This window comes from Onychostruthus taczanowskii, unplaced genomic scaffold, assembly GCF_017590055.1.
Source record: "Onychostruthus taczanowskii isolate IOZ18803 unplaced genomic scaffold, ASM1759005v1 scaffold151, whole genome shotgun sequence".
Classification (NCBI taxonomy): domain Eukaryota; kingdom Metazoa; phylum Chordata; class Aves; order Passeriformes; family Passeridae; genus Onychostruthus; species Onychostruthus taczanowskii.
Window position 1 is genome coordinate 719337 of NW_024498697.1, and position 25817 is coordinate 745153.

The 25817-nt window shown below is 54.0% G+C and overlaps 1 protein-coding gene across 1 annotated transcript; it reads right to left on the reverse strand.

Annotated features, from left to right (window-relative positions):
- Window positions 1-2426: 2426 nt before the first annotated feature.
- PSMD11 (proteasome 26S subunit, non-ATPase 11) lies at window positions 2427-22016 on the reverse strand. The gene is made up of 14 exons (XM_041398996.1): window positions 21954-22016; window positions 20309-20438; window positions 14510-14634; window positions 12341-12412; window positions 11976-12033; window positions 9917-10111; window positions 9284-9428; window positions 8984-9044; window positions 7397-7459; window positions 6702-6827; window positions 6157-6192; window positions 4841-4892; window positions 3756-3898; window positions 2427-3639 (listed from the first exon to the last, which is right to left on the reverse strand). Exons 1-13 carry the CDS (start codon window positions 22014-22016, stop codon window positions 3756-3758), a joined length of 1269 nt encoding a protein of 422 aa, XP_041254930.1. The 3' UTR covers window positions 2427-3639.
- Between the last annotated feature and the right edge of the window lie 3801 nt (window positions 22017-25817).

Here is a 25817-nt window from a genome sequence, read left to right on the forward strand (position 1 = left end):
CCGCCGGCGCAGTGCGCGCGCCCGCCGCCCCGCCCCTCGCCGACACGTGCGCCCGCCGCGGCAGCCGGGGCCACGCCCCCTCCGCGACCACAAATGCCGACGGCCACGCCCCCAGCAGCACAGGCCCCGCCCATGCACGGTGGCAGCCGTCAGAGCCCCGCCCCCTCATTGCCTTGAATGGATTTTGCCCCGCCCCCGCAGCTCCAGGCCCCGCCCATACAACACAGGCACCGCCTTCCACTGTTTATGAATGACGGGAGTCCCGCCCCTCCGCTGCCCTGGCCCCGCCCCCGGCCCCGCTCCCGGGCGCTGCCCGCCTTGGGGTCCCGGAGGTCGCGGACCCCGCGGAGCCACCGAGCCCTCGGGCAGGGCCGGGCAGGACTGGGGGAGCTGCCGAGCCCCCAGGCAGGGGCTGGGCACGACACGGAGGGGAAAAGAATAAAAATAAATGAAAACAATTTCTTTAAAAATCCCAAAATTAAGATTTAAAACCCTTCTCCACCGGCATCCCGGAGCCGCAGCCCGGATTCGCACCCAAGCCCCACACCCCGCACCGCCCCCGGCCGCTCTGCGCCCCGCCCGGGGGCCACCACTCGCCCCCAGGGTACCGAGGCAATGAAATGCCCGGTACCGCGTTCTGAGGTACCCCCGGTACGCTTGGAGCCGCCGCCCGCGCCCAGGCCAGCGCCCCTTGCCCGGACCGGGATCCCATTCCCGCTGTGACCGGGATCCCATTCCCGCTGTGACCGGGACCCCATTCCCGCTGTGACCGGGATCCCATTCCCGCTGGCACCGGAGCCGCGCCGGCTCTGGCGGGAGGCGCCGGGCAGCGCCGGCCCCGCCGGGCTCTGCGCGACCTGCAGCGACACTCAGAGGCCGCTCCGCCGCCACCGGGGCCGCTCCGGCCGCGGAGAGCCGGGGGGACCCTGGGGCCCAGGAGAGCTCGGGCACATCCCGGCGCTAATGAGCCAAATTCATTTCGATTCATTTTTAACTATTTATGGCCTGCCCCGGACCTGTGGCTGCCAATCCCACTCCCACAGCAGGGAAATCTCAAAAAAACCCAAAATCTCCCACGAGGACAGACCTGTCCCAAAAACCTGCCTGACCCTCAGAGCACATTCATCCCCCTGTGCAGCCGGTTTTTGGGGAGTGGTCAGGGCTCTCTGCAGGGCTCTTGACTCTCAAAAGCACGGGGACAGCGACAGCCCAGCCTGGACACCGCTGCCACTGAGAATTCCCTTTGTCCATTAAAACATCCCCCACATCCAAGCAGTATTTGTCAGCTTTTAGATTCAGCCTTATGAAGTTTAAGCCAAAAGGGTTTAACAACAGGCTCTACAATCTGAGGGGTTCGGGGCCTAATTTTAACATGCTCAGAGGTGCCTCAGAAAACCCTGCTGTTCCGAGGGCAATTCCAGGGACTGATGTGTCACTGAACCTCCCTGGACACACAGGACAGAAGCTGGAGGAGGGCAGGGTTAGGTGGGATATTGGGAATTAGGAATTGTTCCCTGGCAGGTGGGCAGGCCCTGGCACAGGGTGCCCAGAGCAGCTGTGGCTGCCCCTGCATCCCTGGCAGTGCCCAAGGCCAGGCTGGACAGGGCTTGGAGCAGCCTGGGACAGCGGGAGGTGTCCCTGCCATGGCAGGGGTGGCACTGGGTGGGGTTTTTGGTGCCTTCCAACCCAAGTTCTTCTGTGACTCCCCATCCATCTCCACCCCAGTCCCTGCTCCACCTCTGCTTCCATGAATGGATTTCCCTTCATTCTCCCACAATTAGCACCTAATTCAGCAAATCCCTTCCAAATGACACACCCCTGGGGAAAATACCACTTCAGGGGCATTGCAGGGAACTGGACAGAGATGTCTGGGGAAGAATCTCAAGAATTAGAGCTAAAAAAATGAACTATTAAAACTAGAATGCACTTCTCTGCTGCCTGAGATGTAAGAGCAGAGTGAAACACTTCATTTTCCTGCCTCTGAGGGCAGGTTTCTTTCCTGCACCACCTGGTGTCTCAGGAATTTCAGATGCAAAAATTCAAGATATATCAAAGACACCCTAAAACTCCACCCCGGCCTTTCAAGGGCCTGGCCTGGTCCAGTGTGAGACTCCAACATGGCATAAGGGCATGATCAGGAAAGGCTGGAGGGGTGAGAGGACATTCAACCAAATTTTCACCATAATAATAGTGCTAATAATAGTAATTATTAGTATACATTGAGTGCACTAGAACTTGTTGTGCCAGGGTCATGTCACAATCCATAAATCTTTTGTGATGCCACCTCAAACATTCACATCTGGTGTCTCCAAAATACAGTCCCCAACGATGCTCTGGTGAGGGATGATCCCATCCTTCCTTAAGTGAAGGGAGAAGCTGCACCAAGCCCAGGATCAGCCCTGGTGGCTGAAGACAGGAGACAGAAGTTTTTGAAAAAAAAATTCTTTATTGGAACTCATCTGAACATCAGATATACCTGGTGTTGGTTAGCAAGAACCGTTTGTACATTTGATATTGATGGTGCCAAAAACCCAAACAGCGACTGACTGGAGGAGATGGAAATTAAGAATAATAAAATAAAATAAAATAAAAGGTCGGAGAGGTCAAAATGTGAACAGAAAGGGGAAAAATCAGCCAGTCTAAGAGTCAGCATGAAGGCAAAATATTTCCTGATAAAACAGAATCCTTTTACAAAATATAAATTTTGTAAGAAAAACGTGAAGAAGGAAATAGAGACAGAGGGGAAAGGAAAAATAAAGATGAGCAGGACAGAGATGCAGAAGCTTACACTGCCCAAATGGCATTAAAACTTACTGGAAACCTCACCAGAAAATGGAACATGCTGGAACACACCATGCTCCGCCCCCAGGACTTTGGGACCGAGGAGGAAGCTCCCACTGGGCTGTCCCACCTCGCGTGGGGAACCAGAGCTCAGCGCTGCTGCAGCAGAGGCACAGCTGGAGTCAGCCCCGGTCACCTGCTCCTCCTACCAGCGCAGGTGGGGAGGGAGGAAACATTGAAAATCTAAGTCTATCTGCAAACGAGAGCATGCAAGTCAGGCTCCAGGGAAAGCTGCGCCGTCCCCTTGGCCTGGGGCCGCGCCGACGGCTCCAGCCCGCAGGAAAATCATCGCGGAGCTGCTTCCAGGGCGTCGGAGGCCTTGAGGATGGAAAAGAAACCAGCAGTCTGTACATTTGGGGTTTGTTTGGTTCAGTACAAATGGAATCAAGTTGGCTGCTCAGACACCGCCAGCATGTCTCCGATTTCGGGGCGGAGCAGATGAAACAAACTGGTTTTGGGCACCTACTGGTAACAAAACGCTGTCCCTGCTGAACTCTGCCGTCCCTCAGGAAGTGGAAAGCACATGTTTAGGTAGTGTAAGCCTTTTTCCTTTTATTTAGAATACCCTCTTTGTTTAAACAATATTCCCCCCCCAGATACAAAGTTCGGCCAGTAAAGATTACATGGAAACTGGAACACGCATCGTCTGGAATACAAGATGCACCGGATGAGGAAGTTTAAAAACTTTCCGAGCGAAAAGTAGAACAAAGAAGAAAAAAAAAAGTCTCCTAACATTTTCCCAAAGGTTTCACTCTCCTGTCACACACACTCTCCAAATGACAGCTAGCAAATTCAACTCTGCAAAGAGAAAACAGAGCCACGTCACTCGACAGGAGAGGGGACGAGGCTCGGGGACACGGCGGGGCCCGGCAGCGACTCCGGAGCTCTGCGGCCCCCAGGGAGGCCCCACTCACCTATGTCAACTTCTTGGCTTTGTTGTAGAGCGAATCCACTACTTTGCTCATGTTCTGAATCGTCTCGAGGGCAGCCTCGTAAGTTTTGTCTACGGGGGGTTCGTCGAAGATGATCAGGACACCCTCGCCCTGGTCAAGGATTCCTGTGGGCACAAGCTGCTGTGAGCACGGGGATGCTCAATGGATTACAGCTTCCAGACAGCAGGAATTTAGGGATCTACCCCAGAAACACCCAATCAGCTCTGCAGGGTTTGGGAAGGGCTCACATGTTGGGCTGGACTGGCTGATTTTGGTCAGGACTGCTTTAGCACTCCCAGAAAAAAATACATCCCAGAGAACAGCCTGAGAAGCCACCCAGGAGATGAGCATTGCTGCCCATCCCCCACCACCTGCCTGCCTCCTCAGGCCCTGTGCCCAGCAGGATGGCTCAGCACAGCTGGTTTATCCTGCAGCTGTGCCCAGGTGCCAGGTGAGCTCTGTCCCCCCCACAGTGCTCTGTGCCCAATGCTGCTCCCAGGCATTCCCCTGGCTCAGCCACACCCAGGGACCACAGAACCAAGGGGACAACAGAACCAAGAGCACAGCTGGTTCCCTCAGGGTTAGTGGGGCAGCAGCCTGCTGTGGGCCCAGCCAAGCCACAGCACCCCCTGGGCCATGTGGCATCCCCACGGAACACTCTGGACACAAACAGCTGGGAAAGGTCACCACACCCCTGGGCAGCTCCAAGAGGGAGAGCCCAGCCTGGCCAGACAGCCCAGCTGGGGGTCCCACATGGTCCCTGGATGCTGCCACAGCAAGAGGGACCCAACAGCATTTCTGAAATTAACCCTCAGGTTAAGGAAGGCAGGTGGAACAGCAGGAAGAGCCTTCCTGACTGTCCCCTCCAATGGAGCAGCAGGAACAGCATTCCTGTCACTCCTGACTGTCCCCTCCAATGGAGCAGCAGGAACAGCATTCCTGTCACTCCTGACTGTCACCTGCACCCCTGCTGCCTGAGCAGGACCCCCAGGTTCAGAGAAGGAAGGGCACTCCAGCCACAGCTCGTGCAAACACGGGGCAGTCAGAGCTGAGGGATGCAAACTCACCATGAAACTTCTTGTCCAATATCATCTGTGACAGTTTCCTTTCTACCTCAGCCTGAAAGTGAAGCAGAAAAATTAGAAGTCTCCCAGAACACATAAAACCACGTGCATTTTACTGCTGCACCCTTGACAGCCCTGCTGGGACATGAGCACTGCCCAGCAGCAGCTGCTCCTCCCTGAGCCTGGCTTGGACACCACCACCTGCTGGAGATGCCTCAGGAAATTAGAGAGCAGCTGTTAATGAGGGAGCAGCAGGATGTCCCTTGGCTCACAGGTGACACTGTATCTGTCACTTCACACAGGCTTCACCGGCAGGGGTTCTGGAACTTTCTAACTCAGTTCAGCACGGATTTAGACAAGAATGACCAAGTTCTATTTAACAGAATAATAAACAGAACTTGGCCAAGTTCTATTTAATCCACCCTGCTCATGCCCAGCAGCAGGAAGGCCCACAGGAGGCAGCTGCTCTCTGGGCAGAGGGGGCACAGAGCAGCTTTCAGCCTGAATATTGAGGATGTGTTGAGGTGCAGAACACCACAAGCTGGGTGCAGACTGTGTGCCAGGGGAGGTTTAGGTTAGATATTAGGGAAATTTCTTCATGGAAAGCATTGTCCAGCCCAGGGTTGAGGTGAAATCACCAGATTTAACAGATTTGTCGATGTGGCACCTGGGGACATGGGTGGTTTTGGCAGTGCAGGGGGAATATCTGGATTCAATGATCTCAGAGGTCTTTTCCAACCTGAATGATTCAGTGATTCTGTGACCACAAAGGCTGAGCTCAGCTCACTTCCCAACCTCTGGCCTTAATGCCAGTACAAGACAACAGCACTGGGGTGCAACTGGCTGGGATTACAGTGGATTTTCCTAAAACTGAATCTGTCTGGGATTATCTGTAAAGCAGTTACTGCATAGTCAGTGTGACAGACACATCCCTAATGCCACTGCAGGGTGATTAGCTGGATCCTGGATCTTAAGGGTCTCAGTAAGGCTCCCCTGGGAACACTCAGGGCATGGGGGAAGACTGAGCTGGTCACGACAGACCAGAGGAACATCTGCCTCAAATAAAGAGCAAGAGCCAAGACAGGGAGTAAAACCCATGGGGAAAGGGGACAGCACAGCAAAGTCTGGGGCACAGGAAGCCTTGATGCCTCCCAGAAGCTGCCTGTGCCAGAGTTTAGTTCCCAAGGGTAAGATTTGCCTGGAAATGCTATGGATCTCATCTGTCACCCTTCATGTTCAGTTCCCAGTGACAAATGCCATTTAAGCCCAACTCCTCTGCCCTCTGAACACATGGCACTGATTTCTCGTGAGGTTCTTACCTTTGAGAGCTTGATGAGGCTGGATATGTGTTCAATCTATAAGAAAGACCAACATTCAGTTAATCTTTAGCTTCACTTTGGACACACAACCCAGAGGTTTGGGGCTCTTCCATGGAACTGCTCAAGGGCCTGGAAATGCTCTGGCCTAAATATCTCCAGTGCCTTTCTCCACTCTGCAGCTTCAGGTCTCACATCTGATTTTAACTAAGATGGACTGGACCCCTAAAGCCATTTCACTCTTTCAAAGGTGAAATCTCTTCTCCAAGACTATGGCACAGAGGCCTTGAAAGCCAAATGCTGTCACCTTCAGGGTTAAAAGCCAGTCACCTTGCAGGGAGCACAAGAGAAACAGGAGGAAAGGGCAATGACTCTGGAATGTGGTTTTCAAAAGGTCCCCTCTGCCTGCTCCTTGTAATTTTAACAGGATGAACCCTGAGCTCTGAAAGTGCTGAGCAGCTCAGAAATGTTCATATGGGAACAATCCCCTCACCCCCAGCAGAAGGGACAGAGGGACCAGCCCCTCCAGTACTGCTGGAAACATTTACCTGTACTCTGGAGAAGGGTTCAATGACTCTGATCAGGTTCTGTTCCAATAAATTATCATAGAGCTTGGCCAGGTGAGTGTTTATGATGGGGTCGTCCCTGAGCTCCACCTTGTAGTCTGTCAGAGCCTGTGGGGACATGGTGGGAGGAAATAATTCCTGTAGCAACAGCTCCTCAAGGTCCTCTGAGGATGAGATCCCCTCCCAGCCCAGCCCCATGGCTAATCCAATCCCTAACTTAGCTAAAAGCTAGCAGTTCACAACAGCCCAGCAGCCTTTCCTTTTATCTCCACCCTGCAGGAGCTCAGAGCCCCAGAGCAGGACAGGACTGGACCTGGCATGGGAATCCTCTCCCTGAGCTCTGCAGCATTCTTGCTCTAACCAGGAAAAATTTTAGGAAGATACAAATCCCAGTGAACAGCACCTAAAGAAAAACTGCTTCTGATTTGGCTCTCCAAAAAGAGGAGAAAAAAAAAAAGTAAAAAGGAAAAAAACTGGGTTCAAGCAAGTTTACCCCCCACGCACTGAAAACGCAACCAGTTGATTGTTGGGGGGTATTTCTTGATGCACTGTTGCTTTCTATCAGTGTTTCCATGGTTTCCTGCTGTGGGATGTAACAGCTTCTACAACATTCCAAACCTGGCATTTCTGACTGGTTTTTGCCCAGCCAGGTCCCATCTTCTGTGTCCCTGACTCACCTTTTCAAAATCTGCCAGCGACCGGTTCTTGCTGGCCTGTGCCACGCATTTTAGTGCTTCTGTCTGTGGGGAAAGAGAACCAGAGGGGGTTATTTTCTTCTGGATTCTCCTCTCAGGGTGAACATGCCAACTGCAGTACCCCAGGAACGTGCTTAAACAGCAAACCAGGAATGTTCCTTGTCACTGCCACAGGCAGAGGGAGAGCAGCTGCTGAGGGGAGAAGAAGCCAGGCAGCTGCAGGACATGACCTGAAACATCTCCAGAGGGACAAAGCACCCGGGTCTGACAGCACCAGCTGCAGGTTGGGAGTGAGCTTGATGCTGTTTCTAAGGAAAGTGCACATTTTGGCACTTGCTTAATGAACATGGCCATTTTGGGCCCTCCAGCACAGCCACTCCTCTGCTGAATGACAGGGGCAGGGCAGCAGCTCCTATGGACACCCCACCACGGACAGGATCAGGGATGAGTCTTCTCTACATGCCATAACTGCTGAAATGAAGCAAAAGCCTCATCCCCAAACAAGCCCATTTACACCTCCCAGTGGTAATCCCAGCAGGGAACAGCAGAACAGAGCCCAAGGAGGGGGGCAGGACAAGGACAGCCTGATGTCTCTGGTGCACAAGGCCCAGGCTTCTGCTGCCCCCTCTTTTGGGACTGCCCTGTGCAGAGCCAGGAGCTGGACTGGATCCTTGTGGTCTTTTCCAACTGGGGATATTCCAGGATTGTCCCCAGGGCTGCTCTCTCCCTGCTCCCCATGCTGCTCCCCCAGCAGGAATTGCTGGTCAGGGCTGGCTCAAAGCACCGTGTGGGCACAGCCAGGATCCCCTGCTCCAGCTGCCACTCAGGGCAAAGGGATGAGGCAGGATTGGGGCTCCCCTTCCTGATCCAGGAGGGATATCCCCACGTCACACTCTGCTCACTGAGCTCTGCTAATTCCCAATCCCCTGAGGGCAGGGGAGCAGCAGCTCCTGCGTCACAGCAAAGGCCAGGCTGAGCACAGCCCCTGAGGACAGCAGGATCCCAGCCTGGCCCAGCCCCTGGCACGCCTGCAGTGTGGCCCTGCACCTTCTACAAGCACCCCTACAGAGTTCGAGGGTGGCCTTCTCTGCCTGGCAGGTTCACATGGCAGAACAAGCAGGGGATTTCACACCTCCCTGGCTGCCTGGCTCCCCCCTCACAGCCACCCAGGCCTCCACCTGCTGAGCTGCACTGCCAGGAATGGATTCCCAGGACTGGCTGCAATGAAGTAAAAGCAGTAACTCAGATTTAAACATTGCAGCAGCTGCTGAGAGCAGGGAGACAAGGACCTGATGGCATCAAGCAGTTTGTAGCTGATGAAGAAAAGCAGGAAGGAGAAAAAAGGGAAAATGAAGTGAGCAGCCCAAATTCTCTGGTTGTGAAAATCACTGTAAAACCCTTTGAAAGCAACTGACTTCTGGCAATGACTCATGGTAATTTAGTCAGTTCTGGATCTCATTCAGGACACTCAGGAGAGATGGGTATTTTGGTATGAAAAGAGCAAAGTGTCTGACAAGAACAAGCCAGCATTGAGGTAAGAGGTAGATAGAAAGGGTTAACTTTCTATACCTGTCTTCCTGCATACCGCAGAGCAAGCTTCCCACTCACTAATGCTTGCACATCTTCCGGGCTGCAGACAGAGGGAAGGGAGCAGAGCATTTATACAGGAACACAGTCAGCTTAAACCCCAGAGCACCTCAAAAACCCCCAACTGACAGCACAGGACTATAACCCAAATATCACCACATCAGGAGCACTGATCAGGTGACAAAGCCACTGCTTGAGCCCATTAGTTCAGAGTCCCATCAACAAAAAGCCCTTCCCCTGGAAATGCAGGAAGAGTTCTTCCCAGAACCATCTGCCACCTACCTGTTGAGCATGATTTTGCACAGCAGCATGTATTTCAGAGCAGTGATGGCTTTGGGGTTGTCAATTGAATCATTGCCCTCAAATGCCTCATAAAAATATGAATAGGCTGTTTTCCAGTCCTTCTCTTCTGCTGCGTGGATAATACCTGGGAGAGGCACAAACAGGTTAATTGTGAGCATGACTGGGAGAGGACAGAATAATTTGGTTGTTCAGTGCTGTATCTATGACTTCAGTGAGGAGAAACCTTTCCTCCTGTGCCCCGCTTGCCTCATGTCTATCACAAGAAAATCCACACCCTCTCTTACAAGGACATTTTTGACAGACAAGCTTGGGGCACTTCAGGTGAGTGCCTGCAAAGTGGGTCAGGAACAACGTGTAATGGAACAGGAGCACAGTGTGAGGCTGGAACTGCAGTATCTGGGGAGCTCATGGACCCTCCAGCACTGGCAGCTTTCAAAACTGGGCTGAAACCACCAGTGTCAGGAACAATGCCATTGCAGCTGAGGCAGAACTGCTGCTATCCTGATGCCCCACCAAGCACCACTCCCCATGATTCTCTCAGACAACACAAGTATCAGACAAGTGATGTGTCAGGGCGAGCCCTGGGCGCTGTCCTGCTCCTGGAGGCCTCACCTGACTGCATGTCCAGCGCTGCCTGCAGCTTGGGGGGACAGTAGATGGCATTGGCTGTAGTCCGGGCCGAGGTTAAGGCTGCTCTTGCTTTTGGCAGATTGCTCAGGGCGTGGTAAGTCTTGCTCTCTAGGAGCTGCACTTCCACCAGCAGTGCCTTGTCATCCATCTTCTTCAACTCCCGAAGCAGCTGGGAGCCTGGCAGAGGGCAAGGACAGGACTGTGAGCTGCTCTGCATCAGCACCCACACAAACCATCCACAAAACCTCCACACAAAGCCTCTCCAGGGGCCATCTGTCCTCCCCCAGAAGCCAGGGCTTTCAGGGAGGGATGTGAGGCTCACACAACATGTCCTTCCAAGAAAAAGCAAGGGAAAGGGAATAATGGTGGGACACTGTCAGTCCACAGCAGGAGCATGAAGCAGTTTTGTGTCAGAGGTGGGGTGTGGGCAGCACAGTGCCCTGGAGGGGCTGGGCAGCTGGGATGGTCACTCTGGCACCAGTGGCCAGGTGATTTCCCTCTGCTGCACAACTGCCCCCTTGGCAGCATGGAGCATTCTCAGGAAACTCCTGAGAACGTGGGATGAGGGAGGAATGATTTCACACAGGACATCTGCAGGTCACATTTAGGAGGCAGGAAGGGACAGCCTAAGAAATGCCAGGACAAGCTGCTACATCACAGCCTTGTGAGGACAGAATGAGCAGTCCTAGAGGAAACTTGTCTCCTTCTTTCCCCCACTGAAGAAGTAATTTAGGGTGAGAAGAGACAAAATCCTCCTCCTCCCTTGCTGTGCTCAGGAGCTGATAACCAGAGCTGAGACTGCAGAACTGGGCAGAAACAAATAGATTCTCCCTGGAAACATCCCTGAGAGCCTCTGCCTGCACCTACTTCCCATGGCCACAGCACCTCCTCAGCCACACAGGAATGCTGGGCACAATACTAACATCCTGACAGAGCACCAGAGCCTGCCCTACAGGTACAGACCTTCCCAACTCCCCAGGCTGTCCCACCACCAGCCAAGGGATTCAATTAATTAAGCACAGCTTTGGAGTGTGGCCTCTGATCAGTTTAAACCTGAGTTCATTACCTATCCCTATGCAAACGAGTTCTAATTCCATCCTGAATTCCATGAACTCAACATTCTGATGAGATACATGTCACCCAGGGGATTCTGGACATGACACAGGCTCGTGCCACCACACAGGTTAACAAGTTCTGGTCCCAGGTGAGCAGTTCAGGCTGTGTCCATGCAGCTGCCCCTTAGCCCTGGCAGAGCAGGCTGTGCAAACACCCCTCAGCTTAAACCTCACAGCTTAAACCTCACTGACAGCTTACACCTCACTTGAACCTTAAATCTCAATTACAGCCTAAGCCTCACTTACAGCACTGCAGTCACTTGCAAAATGAGCATTTTAAAAGCATCAGGGGAGCTGTAAGAGGCCCTGCTTTATTCTGCTTTGGGGCAGAGCAGGAGTTCACTGGTTCATTTCCATCCCTTGGGTCGTGCAGGGGCAAACTCTTAAAGCCTCCCTACGACCTCAGCTAATGACACCCACAGAGGTTTTGCCATTTCCTGGTTTTACTGGGGCTGTGTCTGAGCAAATTGGGAAAAAAGCTATTTTCTCCCTTCAGCCTCTGTGACCACAGCAGAGTATTTCAGCAGGAGCCAAACCTGTGGCCTTCAGCTGGATACAGCTCCCAAAATTATCTGCAATGAACAAATCACAGAATCCCAGAGTGGGTTGGGGTGGAAGGGACCTTAAAGCTCATCTCATTCCACTCTCAAATGGCAGGGACACCTCCCAGATTGCTCCAGGCCCCACCCAAAGTGGCCTTAGGCTCAGGTGAGATGGGTAAGGATGGTGAAACAGTGAGAACAAAGACACCTCTAAGAGCTGTCATCACCCTCTGCTACAGAAAAAGGTGCCAGAACTGCACCAGCACTGAGAAATTAAGACCCAAATCCTGCAAAGCCTCTCAAGGAACATGACACAGGTGATGGCTTTCCTTGGCAGGAGTAAATGAAAAGCAAAGATTTACCACCACCTAGTGGGAGGCTCACCTAGCTGCAGAGCTTCTTGGTACCTCTTGGTGTCAAAGTAGAGAGAGACCAGCCTCGCCTGCAGGACAGAAAAGGAACTGCTGTGAGGAAACCAGAACAGATTTGTTTTGTAAAATGAAGTTTTGTATTCTTCTCTGCACAAACTTCACTACACTAATCTGTATTTGTCACATTGTGTGGTCCAGTTGTGCAAGGCCTCCTACACAAGGAGTAAAACCCTGCATCTTTAAGGAGAAATTTCAGTGTAATTAATGCCCTCCCCTGACACAGAGAAATCTGAACAGCACACAAGTGATCTACTTTTAAAGGTATTAAATGTGACAAGGGGACGATGCTGCTCCACATGTTTGGGATGTGGCACCTACCTCCAGAGCCTGGCGAAGGAAAGTCCTCTTCTCTGATTTGGCCCATTCAATACACTCTAAACACAGGTCAACCTTCAAGGGAGCAGAAAGAAATCAGTCAATTCTAGACATTTTGTCAGTGCCCACCCCAAATGCCTCCCAACGACACCAGAGGTATCACATTGAGGTATTTGGGGTAGGCAGTAATGCTTTCCCAGAGTTTATACCCACAGTCATGGTGTATTTTCAATAAAGAGAAATAAGTTCCATGTGCTTTAGGGCCTAGCTAGATCAAGTAATCTGAATAAAGCAGCAGAGGTGCTGGGCTCTGCTTTGGGGGCCTCATCCATCATTTCAAAGCACAGCAAAAAACTCACAATCTTCCAATCTTTTTCAGGCTGAGACTCCCTTGATGGATAAAACAGAACTGCTCCACCTCAGGTATTATTGTATGTCATCCAGCCAATATTACACATTAAGTCATCCTGTGGTGCCAGGCTCAGGAATAGCTCTTCCCAAAACCTCTGGATTGCAGCTCCACACTGCAGGCCTTGTCAGCTCCTCCTCACTGCTTATTAAACGTGAACATTTTATGAAAAGCCATTATGAAGTCTCAATTTATTACAGGGTGATAGCTGGAGCATTAGGAGCTGGAGAAATCTCCAATTTCACTGCTTTACTGGGCTCCTGGGAACATTCTGGATGTGAGCTACCCTGAGGAAGCAGACAATCCTCAGAACATTTCTGAAAGGATTTGAGATTGCTGCATCAAGGCCCTCACAGGCTGATGTCATCTTTCCTTAAGGTTTTGGGGTTGGCTTCAGAACATGCTCTAAAGTGACTATTTTGACTGACTTTTTATTATTTTCATCACCATTACTCCAATCTGTTCCTCCTCTGCAACTGCATTTCAATGTTGTCCTTCACACCAAATTACCCTGAGAAAAGCCTGTAGCTGCTCATTTTCTCCTGACACTTTTGGGAGTTCTCCCTTTTCACCTGAACATCCCACCCCATTTCCCCTGACCTCATCTGTTAAAGAAAGAGGGGGAAAAAATTCTGCCACCATTCCTCACCCACAAGGACTGAGCAGCAAACAAGGGGCATTGCCTGGGTAACCTGCACTAGAGGATGATAGTTCCAGTTTGGCTAATTTGTGCTAATTTGGCTAATGAGAATGTCACCTGTCCCTCAGCATGGCAGAGCCTCTCCAGCCTGCAATCTGCCAGTCCCAGAGCACAGGTTTCAGGTGGCTTCTGTCCCTACCCTGCTGCTCAGACCCCTCCTGTGCCAGCACAGCCTGGAAGCACTGCCAAGGTGCTCCTGTCCTTATCCTGCTCCCAAAAAAAAACAAAACTAGGGGAAATAAAATAAAACTAAGACAAGTGTATCCCATGGAGCTGATGAGAATGGAGTGAATCCTAACTGGGCACTGTCTCAGGTTTTCTGCTGAGGGAGCTCATCCACTGAAGCAGCTGACACCTGGTAGCTGCCAAACTCTTTCCACTCCTGCTTCAAGAGTAACTTTTGTGTCTCTGTGCAGTGAAACACCCATCACAGGTGTGTCCACCTTCCATCCTGACCAGCTCCTGGACAGCCCCCCAGCAGTGGCTCCTCCAGTTCTCTGCCATCCCACACCACCTCCACCAAGCTCCCTGGGAACACATTCCCCACACTGCTCACACTACAAAATACTCCCAATGCTGCACCTACCATCACTGAGGCTGGAAAAGCCCTCCAAGATCAGAGTCCAACCATTCCCCCAGCACTGCCAAGGCTACCACTGACCCACGTCCCCAAGTGCCACGTCTACAGGGCTTTTAAGCCCTTCCAGGGACAGGGACTCCACCTCTGCCCTCGGCAGCTGTGCCAGGGCTGGACAACCCATTCAGTAAAGCAATTTTCCCTAATATCCAATCTAAACCTCCCATGGCACAACTTGAGGAAGCAACACGAATCTAAGACAAATGCCCATGGTGGGAATCACTCCTAAACTGCAGCAGGGAGAGACCTGCAGAAAAAAACATGGTTATAAATTCAATTATCTGATGTTTTATTTATAAAATACATCCAAATGCATTAAAACTCTGCTTCCTGACATGAATAATTCTTCAGTGAGAAGCAAACTAGGTCAGATAATGGTGTTGCAGGCTTTTGAGGAACAGCCTGGTGCTGGAGCTGCAGCCTCACCTCCTGTCCTGTGGCTGCCTCCATGTCCAGGAAGAGGTCGAGCAGGGAGCGCACCAGGCGCGCGGCCTTGGCCTTGCTGATGGAGTTCAGGAAGGGCCTCACGTACTTCAGGAGTCCTCCCAGCTCTGCAAAAACCCCAAAACATCAGATGCACCCCCAGCCAAGAGCTGCACCCAGCTGGAGCAGGATTTGTCACAGCAAACGTTTCCCAGGTGGTTTTTCAGCATCACCCACAGAACAGAGGGACAAACGTCACCTGCAGGGAGCCCTGGAGCCAACAGGGACGGCCCAGGGACTGCCCAGGGACTGCCCAGGGACTGCCCAGGGACTGCCCAGGGATTGCCTTGCCCAGGGATTGCCTTGCCCAGGGATTGCCTTGCCCAGGGACTGCCCAGGGACTGCCCAGGGACTGCCCAGGGACTGCCCAGGGATTGCCTTGCCCAGGGACTGCCCAGGGACGGCCCAGGGACTGCCCAGGGACTGCCCAGGGACTGCCCAAGGGCTGCCCAGGGATTGCAGCCTCACCCCAGCACTGCCTGCCACTGCAGCTCCCACTTCCCACCAGCTGTAACTGCCTCACCCATCAAAATGTAAGGATCTGCTAAATGCTTGGAGATTTTTCTATAAAATCAGGGAGGGACTTTATCATTAGGTGTGTTTTTATTAAGTCACAGTTTCATGCTTTAATCTGCCCCACCTAGCCAAGCCCAGGATGCTGGATGCACATTGTGCTCCACCACTGGAAAATCGTACCCCTTAACACTCCAACTGCACTTTTATCTGATCAGCTCTGACCTCACTTAACTACATTTCTGCTTCTAAGTCTCCTCATTAATTCACAGTTATAAAACCTGTCTTTATATGAGGTGGAAAAAGGAAATGTCTTTTTTTTTATGGAGAAACACTGAAGTGTCATAGCCAGGGAGCAGAGGAATGTGGCAGTCATAGCACAGCAGCTCCAGCACTAAGGAATGCTGGACGTGGTGGAACTGCAGAGCACAAGTGAAAAGTCTCCTACAACAAACACCACGTGGTTTTGGGGAGGTCCTGGACAGGGCTAGGGACTGCCCAGGGACGGCCCAGGGACGGCCCAGGGACGGCCCAGGGACTGCCCAGGGGCTGCAGCCTCACCCCAGCACTGCCTGCCACTGCAGCTCCCACTTCCCACCAGCTGTAACTGCCTCACCCATCAAAATGTAAGGATCTGATAAATGCTTGGAGATTTTTCTATAAAATCAGGGAGGGAGTTTATCATTTAGGTGTGTTTTTATTAAGTCACAGTTTCATGCTTTAATCTGCCCCACCTAGCCAAGCCCAGGATGCTGGATGCACATTGTGCTCCACCACTGGAAAATCGTACCCCTTAACACTCCAACTGCACTTTTATCTGATCAGCTCTGACCTCACTTAACTACATTTCTGCTTCTAAGTCTCCTCATTAATTCACAGTTATAAAACCTGTCTTTATATGAGGTGGAAAAAGGAAATGTCTTTTTTTTTATGGAGAAACACTGAAGTGTCATAGCCAGGGAGCAGAGGAATGTGGCAGTCATAGCACAGCAGCTCCAGCACTAAGGAATGCTGGACGTGGTGGAACTGCAGAGCACAAGTGAAAAGTCTCCTACAACAAACACCACGTGGTTTTGGGGAGGTCCTGGACAGGGCTGCTCCCAGTTTGGGAAGACGATCCTGCAGGGCCAGGGTTCAGTGCTGACTCATCAGCACCAGGTCTGCACACTGAAATCACAGCTCTCTGCCCCAGATTCCCAAGTCTCACCCAAATATCAGGTGGATCTCACACTACTGTGTTTACAAGGTTCCTCAGAAAAGCAAAATCAAAACAAAGCTGGGAATGACTAATTCAGGAATCTTCTACACCAAACTGGTACTGAATCAAAACTAAAATAAGAGATTAGTCTAATTTTATTTCAATTAGTATATGGAAGAGTATCAGGAGAATTTCAGTTTGGAAGGATTCCAATAAAAACAAATGTAAACAAGGGTTCCTCTGTATTTCATTTAGCAATAATGCTAAAGAATGCTAATGCTAATTGTTATAACAACATCTTATTAATATCTAAAAATTATTCTTCATATTTTTGATTTTTTTAACCTATTTACTTTAAGTTTAATCAAGCCTGATACACCTCATTTATCACACCCTTAATATGTGGAACTCACTTTTTCCAATCACTCATAGTGATCACAGAATCCCAAAATGTTTTGGGTGGGACAGGACCTCAAAGCCCATCCAGTGCCACCCCTGCCATGGCAGGGACACCTCCCACTGTCCCAGGCTGCTCCAGCCCCAATGTCCAGCCTGGCCTTGGGCACTGCCAGGGAGCCAGGGGCAGCCACAGCTGCTCTGGGCACCCTGTGCCAGGACCTGCCCACCCTGCCAGGGAACAATTCCTAATTCCCAATCTCCCACCCAGCCCTGCCCTCTGGCAGTGGGAGCCATTCCCTGTGCCCTGTCCAGGTCCCTCTCCGGCTCCTGGAAGGTTTCTGAACATCCCAAAATGGAGATTTGGGACAAACAGAACTTAACTCAAGTGTGATCCTCAGCTTTAATTCCCAAACTGCAGGGCAGGAGGATCCTGACCCCAGCAAAGCACCTGGACTCAGTACCAGAACACCACAGGGTGCTCCAATTGCCACACCTGCTTTCAGGAAAGTTTCATTTTCTCTCTGCTAGAGCATAAACAGGCAGCTTTTTCTACACTTAAGGTGCAGCTACTTCCACACCTCAGACTGCAACCTGCAGGCAGTTTTTACTTCACAAAGAACCTGCTGCTCCATGACTTTTCCCACACCACCCAGTTCTGGGGTTCATTTAATCTCCAGTACAAGTCCTGGATGCAAATCCCAATCATTTTAATCCAAGGCAAATGCTTTGGTCTCATACTCAGCAAACAAACAAGCACAACCAACCCAACACATCAGTTCTGCACAGAGCTCCTCTCCAGCATCTGGGAGCTGGGAAAGGTGGATCTAATTGAGGCTCTCCAAGATCCATCAGCTCCCAGGCACTGCCAGGAACCCTCCTCCTGTGCATCCCTGCCTCCACCAGCTCCTCAGGACCAGTGGGATCAGTGCCCAACACACTCTTTCCCACAGGAACTGCAGAACAAAGAAGGAAAACTCCAGTGGAACACACTGCACTGTTTATCATCCCACTGATGTACTCCAGAGCTGCCCCAGAACTCCCCAGAAAACAGATCCCAAGTCAACAGCTGGAATGCAGCTGTGCATTCTGCAAACTCCACATTCAGCCAGGCAGGCTCAAAGTTCCCACAGAAATTTCTCTCTCCTACTAACGTAACCATCAACTATTTTTAGGATTTTATTTTTCTAAAGAAAATGCAATGCCTGGTAAAGGGGTGGGATTGACAGCTCTGCAGGAGTGATGAGCAGCAGCTCTGGAAAATGAAGCCTGCAGCTCATCCTCAGGGAAGTGCTTCCACCAGCTAACACTGCACATATCCAAATTCCCAATCCCAGTTATTCCAACCCTACAGTTCTGTGACATGCTATAAAAATCTGGAACTGTCACAAAGAAAAGAAATCAATCTACAAGTTTATCTGCTTGATAAAGATTAAGGATTGAAGGGGGTCACTTGTATTATTGTTATTTTTGTCAACAAAGGCTGCAGTTCAGTTGTCAGAATCACAGAATGGTTTGGGTTGGAAGGGATCTTAAAGCCCATCCAGTGCCAGCCCTGCCATGGCAGGGACACCTTCCACTGTCTCAGGCTGCTCCAAGCTCTGTTCAATCTGGCCTTGGGCACTGCCAGGGATGGAACATCCATGGAATAACCTGTGCCAGGGCCTGCCTACCCTCCCAGGGAACAATTCCTTCCAATATCCACCTCCAGGGACAGTGCAGCCACCAACTCTTTGGGCACTGGACCCCCTCAAACCTGTCCAAGAAGTTCCACTGGCTAAAACCAAACCCTGTGCAGTGAAAGCCAGAGGATGAAATCCCAGCGTGTGTCCAGCACTGGGGGCTCTGGGAGCAGCTGTACCTGGTGATGGTGCTGCTGCCCCTGACCTGGCACTCCTACCCAGAAAGCTGACAGGAGGGAAGGGCCAGAGCATTTCCCACAGCTCCTGCACCAGCCTAAGCCAGGGCACCCTGTCCTTCATCCCCCAGCTCCACAACTCCAGAAAACACCTCCAGGTCCTGCTGATCTCCCTCTGAGCTGCACACACACAAATGGCTTCTGAATGGCACTAAGTTCATTTTCTTCCCTCCAGAACAACTCACTCTGCAGTTCAGTGGTACCTTTAATAGACCACAAATACATTCCATGTTTACCCCCCCACGGCCCTGAGTTTGATGAGTTAACAGTGTTACTTTCAATTCCTCAGCCTTCCCCTTGAAAGAATATAAATCTGTCAATCACCATCCTCTGGGAAAACCCTGGAGCTCTTTAACCTTGTGTCAAACTTCAGCTTAAACTCAACCCTGCCCTAAGCTCGGCAGAGCTGAGGAGGCCACAAGAACTCTGCCCTCAGCTCTGCTCACCAGCAGCACATCCACACTGGCCTGGAGAGACTCTGCTTTCCCCCTTTTTACCCAAACACACACATCTCCTCTGCTGCAGGGCCCAGCCAAGTTTGGTGATCTCTGCTGAGCAAACACCAGGGTGCAAAGGGCACTGGCACAGCCCAGACACCCACACTGAGCTCCTGACCTCAGCCAGGAAAGGGCACTTGCACAGCAGCTTCCTCTGTCCTGCAGGAGCAGCAAAACCCTGGGCTGGAGGGGATTGTTTTTCCCCTAAAAGCAGCCCCCAGCAGGAATCAGAGGTGGGCACCTGAGTGAGGTGACAAGAACAGCACCTTTGTTTCCAGCACTGTCTCAGGACAGTCACACTGTCCCCAGCCCTGTCCAAGTGCCACCCACAATGGGACCAGGGCTGGGATGCTCATTCCAGCACAGAGCAGTGACATGGCCCAGCCCAACAGGAGCTTCCCAAGCCCAGTGGGACACCAAGGGACATTTCACAATAGACACAAACTGTGACCTCAGCCGTGGCTGAGCCCTCAGGAATTTTCAGGGAGCTCCTCTGAAGTCAGGCCTGGTGTCCCTTCCAGTGGGACTGAACCTGCTGCTGGGTGCTTCTCCCACCCGTGCCAAACTCGCAAGGAAACATTTCCACTGCCAGGGCTGCAGCCCAAGCACAGAACACTCTGGGTATGGACACAGAGTGTCCTGAAATGCTCCAGGGGAAAGGCATAGCCCTAAACTGCTGAGTGCAAAACAACCAACTGCTGCCTTGAGCTCTCCAGGAAACAGGAGACAGCAAGACTCAAAATCATCACTGAACAGAGAACTCAACTCCATCTCTGTCCCCTCACACACTCACAATAGAGGGACTGTCCCCTGTAGAGCTGGACAGGGGATGCTGATGTAACGGCCAGCAGATAAATCAATTGATTGTGAGAGGAGCTGCTGGTGAGAGAGTATTTTATGGGACAAACCTTCCCACTTGAAACCAACCATGAGACACCTCTCATCTCAAACAGAACTTAGCAGAACTTCAGTCACCATACTGAAACAGCCTCACATCAAAGGCCACAGACTGAACTGTGCTTTGTTTGGAACACTGGGCCAAGCAACACCAGATTAATATTTATGTTCTTTATTTATTTAGTTTTTAGGTTCTGTCCTGTCTCTGAGAGAACATTTCCTGCCAAAAGCTTTTTTTCCAGCTATTCCACTAAGCAAGGAGACTAAATCCACTGGCTGCAGAATCTCCTGCCTGTTACCTCAATTCCTGATTTCAGGCTCACCTTCTGCCTGCCCAGTCTTGGCCAGCAGTGACCCCAGCTCCAGGATGCTCTGCTCTTTGACTTGCACTGCTTCCTCATCGTTTTCCTGGACATCACGTTTCACTGGGAAGAAAAAGAGCAGGAAAGTTGCCTTTAGTGGTGTTTCAGGTAGAAAACAATCCCTGCTGCTCAGCTCCTGGATGAGGGCCCTGAGCAGGACCTGCTCCAACAGGCAGCAGGGAGTTCAGCCTGGCCCAAGAGGTCTGAGAAGTTTAAATGCAGTGCAAGGAAGTTTGCAGTGCTCTGTCTGTGCTCCACAGGGGCTTTACCAGCCCACAGACCACCCTGCTCACTCCAGCTCCAGGTTTGAACAATCTCAGCTTGTCCGGCTGTGCAAGTGTCACTCAGAACCAGCACCACACACCAGAGCACACTGGAGCCAAATAAGAGACATTTAATGGCAATTCTGGGGTTGGACACTCCACTCTGGCATTGCTGACGTTGCTGCTTTGTGTATCAAGCTGAGATCCCGTGGATAAAGTGCAGCACAAGCAAAGTGAGGTGGGTACATCCCTTCCCACTGTGGTGTCACACCTGCTGCCAGTGCTGAGTCCTGGCAGTGCCACCACCTCTGCTCCAGGGAGTGACTCTGCTCTGAGGCAGATAAAGGGACAAGTGACAGCCAGCAGCACAACCCCAGCGTGCACAGCACCAGCTCCACGCCAGTTATCCACCACACAGTGCCCTTCCCTCCCTGCCACCACCCCAGCACAGGCAGCTGCTCCAACCTCCACACAAAGAGCCAAAATCCTGGCTCTAGGGAACTGCAGCTGTGGCACTCACCCCCTGCAATTCCCTACCAAAAGTGAGGGAACCTTGCTCTAAAGAAAAGCATCACAGCAACACTGTCTGTGCCACTCCTGAGGTTCCCCAGCCACACCAGGGGCTGAGTCCTGACTGAGCCCGACACTGAGAGCGGCACCTCCTGCTGAGCAACGAGCAAAACACTGCGGGACAAAAACAGCCCTGGGAGCCCTGGCAGCACCGCCAGGTCCTACGGGGACACTCGGAAAACTTCTCCCGACACAGGGTGACAGCAGGGTGACAGCAGGTCACAGCATCTCCGCAGAGGTCACCGCACCGCACCAGAACCCAGGACTGCTGCCGTTCCCGGCAGCTCCGCGGGCCGCCCGGCCCAGCCAGGCGCGGTGCCCACAGCCCCTCCAAAGCACCGAGCGCTCCGCGGCAGCGCGGCCCGGGCTGGGGCACGGAGAAGAACCCGAGGGAACTCCCGCGGCGAGGAGCGGAGCTCGGCCGCGGCACCGGGAAACCTCCCCGGCTCCGTGCGAGCCGCCCGCGGCGGAACGGAGCAAACAGCGCTGCCGGCGGAGCGCTCCCGGACCGGGCCGTGACACCGCGCCCCAAGCCCGCCGCGAGCCGCCCGACCCCAGAGCCGCGACAGCCGCGCTACCGGCACCGGCACGGCCCCGCACACGCCGATCGCGGATCCCGGGCCGGCAGGCTCGTTCCAGCCGGACGGGGAGGAGCGGCCGGCCCGGCTCCGGGCTGCTCTAAGCGCTCCGCGGACACGCACCGGGCACCGGCACCGCCGCCGGGCTCCCGGAGCGCGGCCCCCGCTCCGCCCCGCACCNATGCCGATGGAGGCCTCGCGGTCGGTGGAGAGCAGGGACTGCGCGCGCTCCAGCTCCAGCACCGCCGCCGCCGCCATCTTGCCGCCCCTCCGCCTCGCCGCCAGCACGGAAGCGGCGCCGCGGCCACGCCCCTTCCGCGCGCGCGGCATGGTGGGAACTGCAGTCCCGGCGCGCGGGGGCGGAAGGGGCGGGGACTGCGGAGGAGGCGGGGACTGCGGAGGGGGAGGGACTGGGGCTGCTGAGTGACGCCTGCGCCGAGCGCAGGGGGCGTGGATTCCGTTGGGGCGCGGGGAGGGGCGTGGCCTTATGCGCCGCTTCGGCAGTTGGGTGGGCGTGGCCTGCGGTAAGGGCGTGGCCTGGAAGGGGCGAGGGCGGGAGAGCGGGGAAGAGGCTATTACGTAAGGGGCGGGGCTTGGGGCGGGGTCTGCGCCCCTCACATCGCGAGGCTGGGGCGTGGTCTGGGGTGGGGACGTGACTTTGGCCAGGGGGCGTGGCTGGCAAAGAGCGCGAGGGCCATGGAGGGGGCGTGGTCCCAGGAAGGGGCGGGGCCTTTAAATAGGCGGGAATCCGCTAGAGACGTGGGCGTGGTCTATGTGAAGAGATGACGTTATTTGTGGGCGTGGTCGCTGAACGGGCGTGGCCAGGGGCGTGTTCGGGGGCCCGCGGTGTGTCTCGGGGGGCCCGGGGGGTCGCGTACCCGGGAAGGCGCGGGGGACACCGGGCCCAGGGGCCCCGAGCGGGACCTGCGTGGGGTCCTGGGCACCGGGAAAGCCGCTGGGGCTGCCAGGGGCGGGGGGTCCCGCCCGGAACATCCCCAGCCGTGGGTCCGCTGCTGGAGGGGCATCGATGGCCACGTCCTGCGGGGGTCCCCAGGGTCCTCATCCCCACGGAGCCCTGAGCGCCCCGGACAGCCTCGGGAAGGGAGGAGAGCCCAGCAGGGCCATGGCACCTGTGAGGGAGTGTGTCCCCGTGTGCCCGGAACGATCCTGTCCCTGTGTCCCAAGCAGGATCCTGTCCCTGTGTCCCTGCAAAGGATCCTGTCCCTGTGCCCCTGATCAGGATCCTGTCCCTGTGTCCCCGCAAAGGATCCTGTCCCTGTGTCCCTGCAAAGGATCGTGTCCCTGTGTCCCTGCAAAGGATCGTGTCCCTGTGTCCCTGCAAAGGATCCTGTCCCCGGCCCCACAGGGGGGACCTGTCCCCCTCCCACTGCCTGATGCCCCCTCCCAGGCCACACTGGGTGGGACAGACCCTTCCCGTTGTGTTCCCAATGCTGAGCCCTCCCCTGCAGGGGCACAGGGTGGGGGCAAACCCGGCCTTGCACCCTCCTCTGGTCAGAAAACTGCCCCCAAATCACACTGAGCCCCCAAACCCCCCCAGGGCCGAGCCCGTCCTGCTGTGTCCCCAGCACGCCAGGACTGGCAGCCCTCAGAGCAGCCACTTTCTGCCACTGGAGAGGCCAGTTTCATCCCTGAAAGGGTCAGTTTTCTATTAAATCTGTGTCCCAAGCAGGATCCTGTCCCTGTGTACCTGCAAAGGATCCTGTCCCTGTGCCCCTGATCAGGATCCTGTCCCTGTGTCCCCGCAAAGGATCCTGTCCCTGTGTCCCTGCAAAGGATCCTGTCCCCGGCCCCACAGGGGGGACCTGTCCCCCTCCCACTGCCCGATCCCCCCTCCCAGGCCACACTGGGTGGGACAGACCCTTCCCGTTGTGTTCCCAATGCTGAGCCCTCCCCTGCAGGGGCACAGGGTGGGGGCAAACCCGGCCTTGCACCCTCCTCTGGTCAGAAAACTGCCCCCAAATCACACTGAGCCCCCAAACCCCCCCAGGGCCGAGCCCGTCCTGCTGTGTCCCCAGCACGCCAGGACTGGCAGCCCTCAGAGCAGCCACTTTCTGCCACTGGAGAGGCCAGTTTCATCCCTGAAAGGGTCAGTTTTCTATTAAATGGGGAATAAAACCAAAACCCTGCCCCTGGGGAGTCATGTCACTGTGGGATCCCCCAGGAGGGATCACGGTGGGATCCCAATGTCATTGTGAGATTCCAATGTCACTGTGGAATCCCAATGCTGCTGTGGGATCCCCCAGGAGGTGCCAGCCCTGGGGACGGGCACAGAGAGGTGGCACTGAAGCAGTGACCAATGCCCCCTTCAGCAGCCACGTTTTGGTGCCCTGCAGGCGATGTTTCACGGGTCAGGGGTGTCTGTGTGGAATGGGGGGCTAAGGGGGCCATTCAACCCCTTCCTCTGCCTCCCTGCAGGGGGAAATTCCCAGGGGGCAGCCACTGAGAACCCTGGCTCTGAGACCTGGCGCACCCACCCACCCCCAGCTCATCACACTGATGGCAGCCAGATCCTGCAGCACCAGGATGGACCCAGCCCTGTGCTTCTCTAATTACCACGTGAGAAAACTCTCAGAAATGGAGGGGTGATGCATTAAAGCCCCAAAAGAAAGCTTCAGGCAGGTAATGGAACAGGGATTTTGATGAAGGAAAAGCCAGGGGCCTGTGGGTGAACCTCGGGGTCTATGAGCAGGAGCCTGTGTGCACCAGGCACATCCTGACATTCTGGAGAGTTTGCCCACCCTGGCACTGAACTTAATTTACACTGGATTTAATGAACCCACCCCAAAAGAGAACATTAAACAGGTTTTGAACCCCACTTTCAGCCCTGAAACCCAATGGGCACACGGGGTGGCAGAGGGAGGTGCAGGCAGAGACACACTCTGCTGTCCATCCAACCCCATCATCCACCCATCCACAATCCATCCATCCCTGTCCATCCATCCATCCATCCATCCATCATCCATCCATCATCCATCCATTCCTCCATCCATCATCCATCATCCATCCATCTATCATCCATCCATCCATCCATCTATCATCCATCCATCCATCCATCTATCATCCATCCATCCACCATCCATCCATTCCTCCATCCATCATCCATCCCTCACTTCCCAGAGGAGGCAGGCAAAGGCAAGCAGGTTATTTGCAATGCTGGGTGGTGATCTCTTTCCCTTTATTAATAATAATAACAACAAGTAATAAAAATAATGAATAATGAATGAAAAGTGGGAGATTGGGCCAAGGGAATCATTTGTCAAATCTCAACCAGCTGTTTTGGGGTAAAACCAATGGAAACAAGGAGTGGAACCAGGCAGTGTCATGGTCCTGGCAGTGCAGGGGTTAAACCCTATGGGGGAATTCTGGGTTTTGGGGTGTCCTCTAACGGGTGGCCCCAGGTGCCATGGAGGGCTGTTCCCAATTTTATGTTTTGGGGTTGCCATCCCCCCTTTCCCCTTTCACAAATTTCCCCCTGTTCCATTTCCAGAGGGGCAATCAGAGCTGGATAAGGGGGGCCAAGCTGGGCACGGATGAGGGGGCACCCCCAAGATCCCTGCAGCGGTGGCTCCTTCACCCATCCAGACAGGGCAGGGACAATCAGTGGCCTCTAGACCACCATGGCCCCGAGTGTGGCTGCGCCCCCGAGCGCCTTCGGGGCGTCACCAGGGACCGGCCTGAGCAGAGGAACCAGGGCTGAGCACTGGGAGCGAGCTGGGGCCGGGCTGGGGATGCCCAGCGTGGGGGGAGTGACCCCGCAGCCCCTGAGGGGCACTCACAGCCCAAGGGTGTGAATGCGTGTCCCTGGCGTGTCCCTGGTGTGTCCCTGGCGTGTGGGGTTTGCACACACGTGTGGGGCGGGGGCACACGCGGGGTGCCTGTGACGGGACAGGTCAGAGTGGGTGGCACCCCACATGGGCACGGGGGTGCCTGGGGACCCTCCACACACGCTCCACGCAGGTGGGGAGCCCCCTGCACACACGCTCTGCTCTCCCTGCACATCCCTCTCCCCCTTACACGACCCCCTCGCCCCCCCTCCCC

What these genes read in the sequence shown, in the direction of transcription:
- PSMD11 (XM_041398996.1), bottom strand. Translation starts at nt 22,016, where the DNA reads ATGGCGGCGGCGGCGGTGCTGGAGCTGGAGCGCGCGCAGTCCCTGCTC. An exon ending in CGCTGGCAGATTTTGAAAAG is followed by an intron (nt 6,828 to 7,396) that starts GTGAGTCAGGGA and finishes ATGTCCCCACAG; the next exon opens with GCTCTGACAGACTACAAGGT. An exon ending in ATTGGACAAGAAGTTTCATG is followed by an intron (nt 3,899 to 4,840) that starts GTGAGTTTGCAT and finishes TTGTGCCCACAG; the next exon opens with GAATCCTTGACCAGGGCGAG.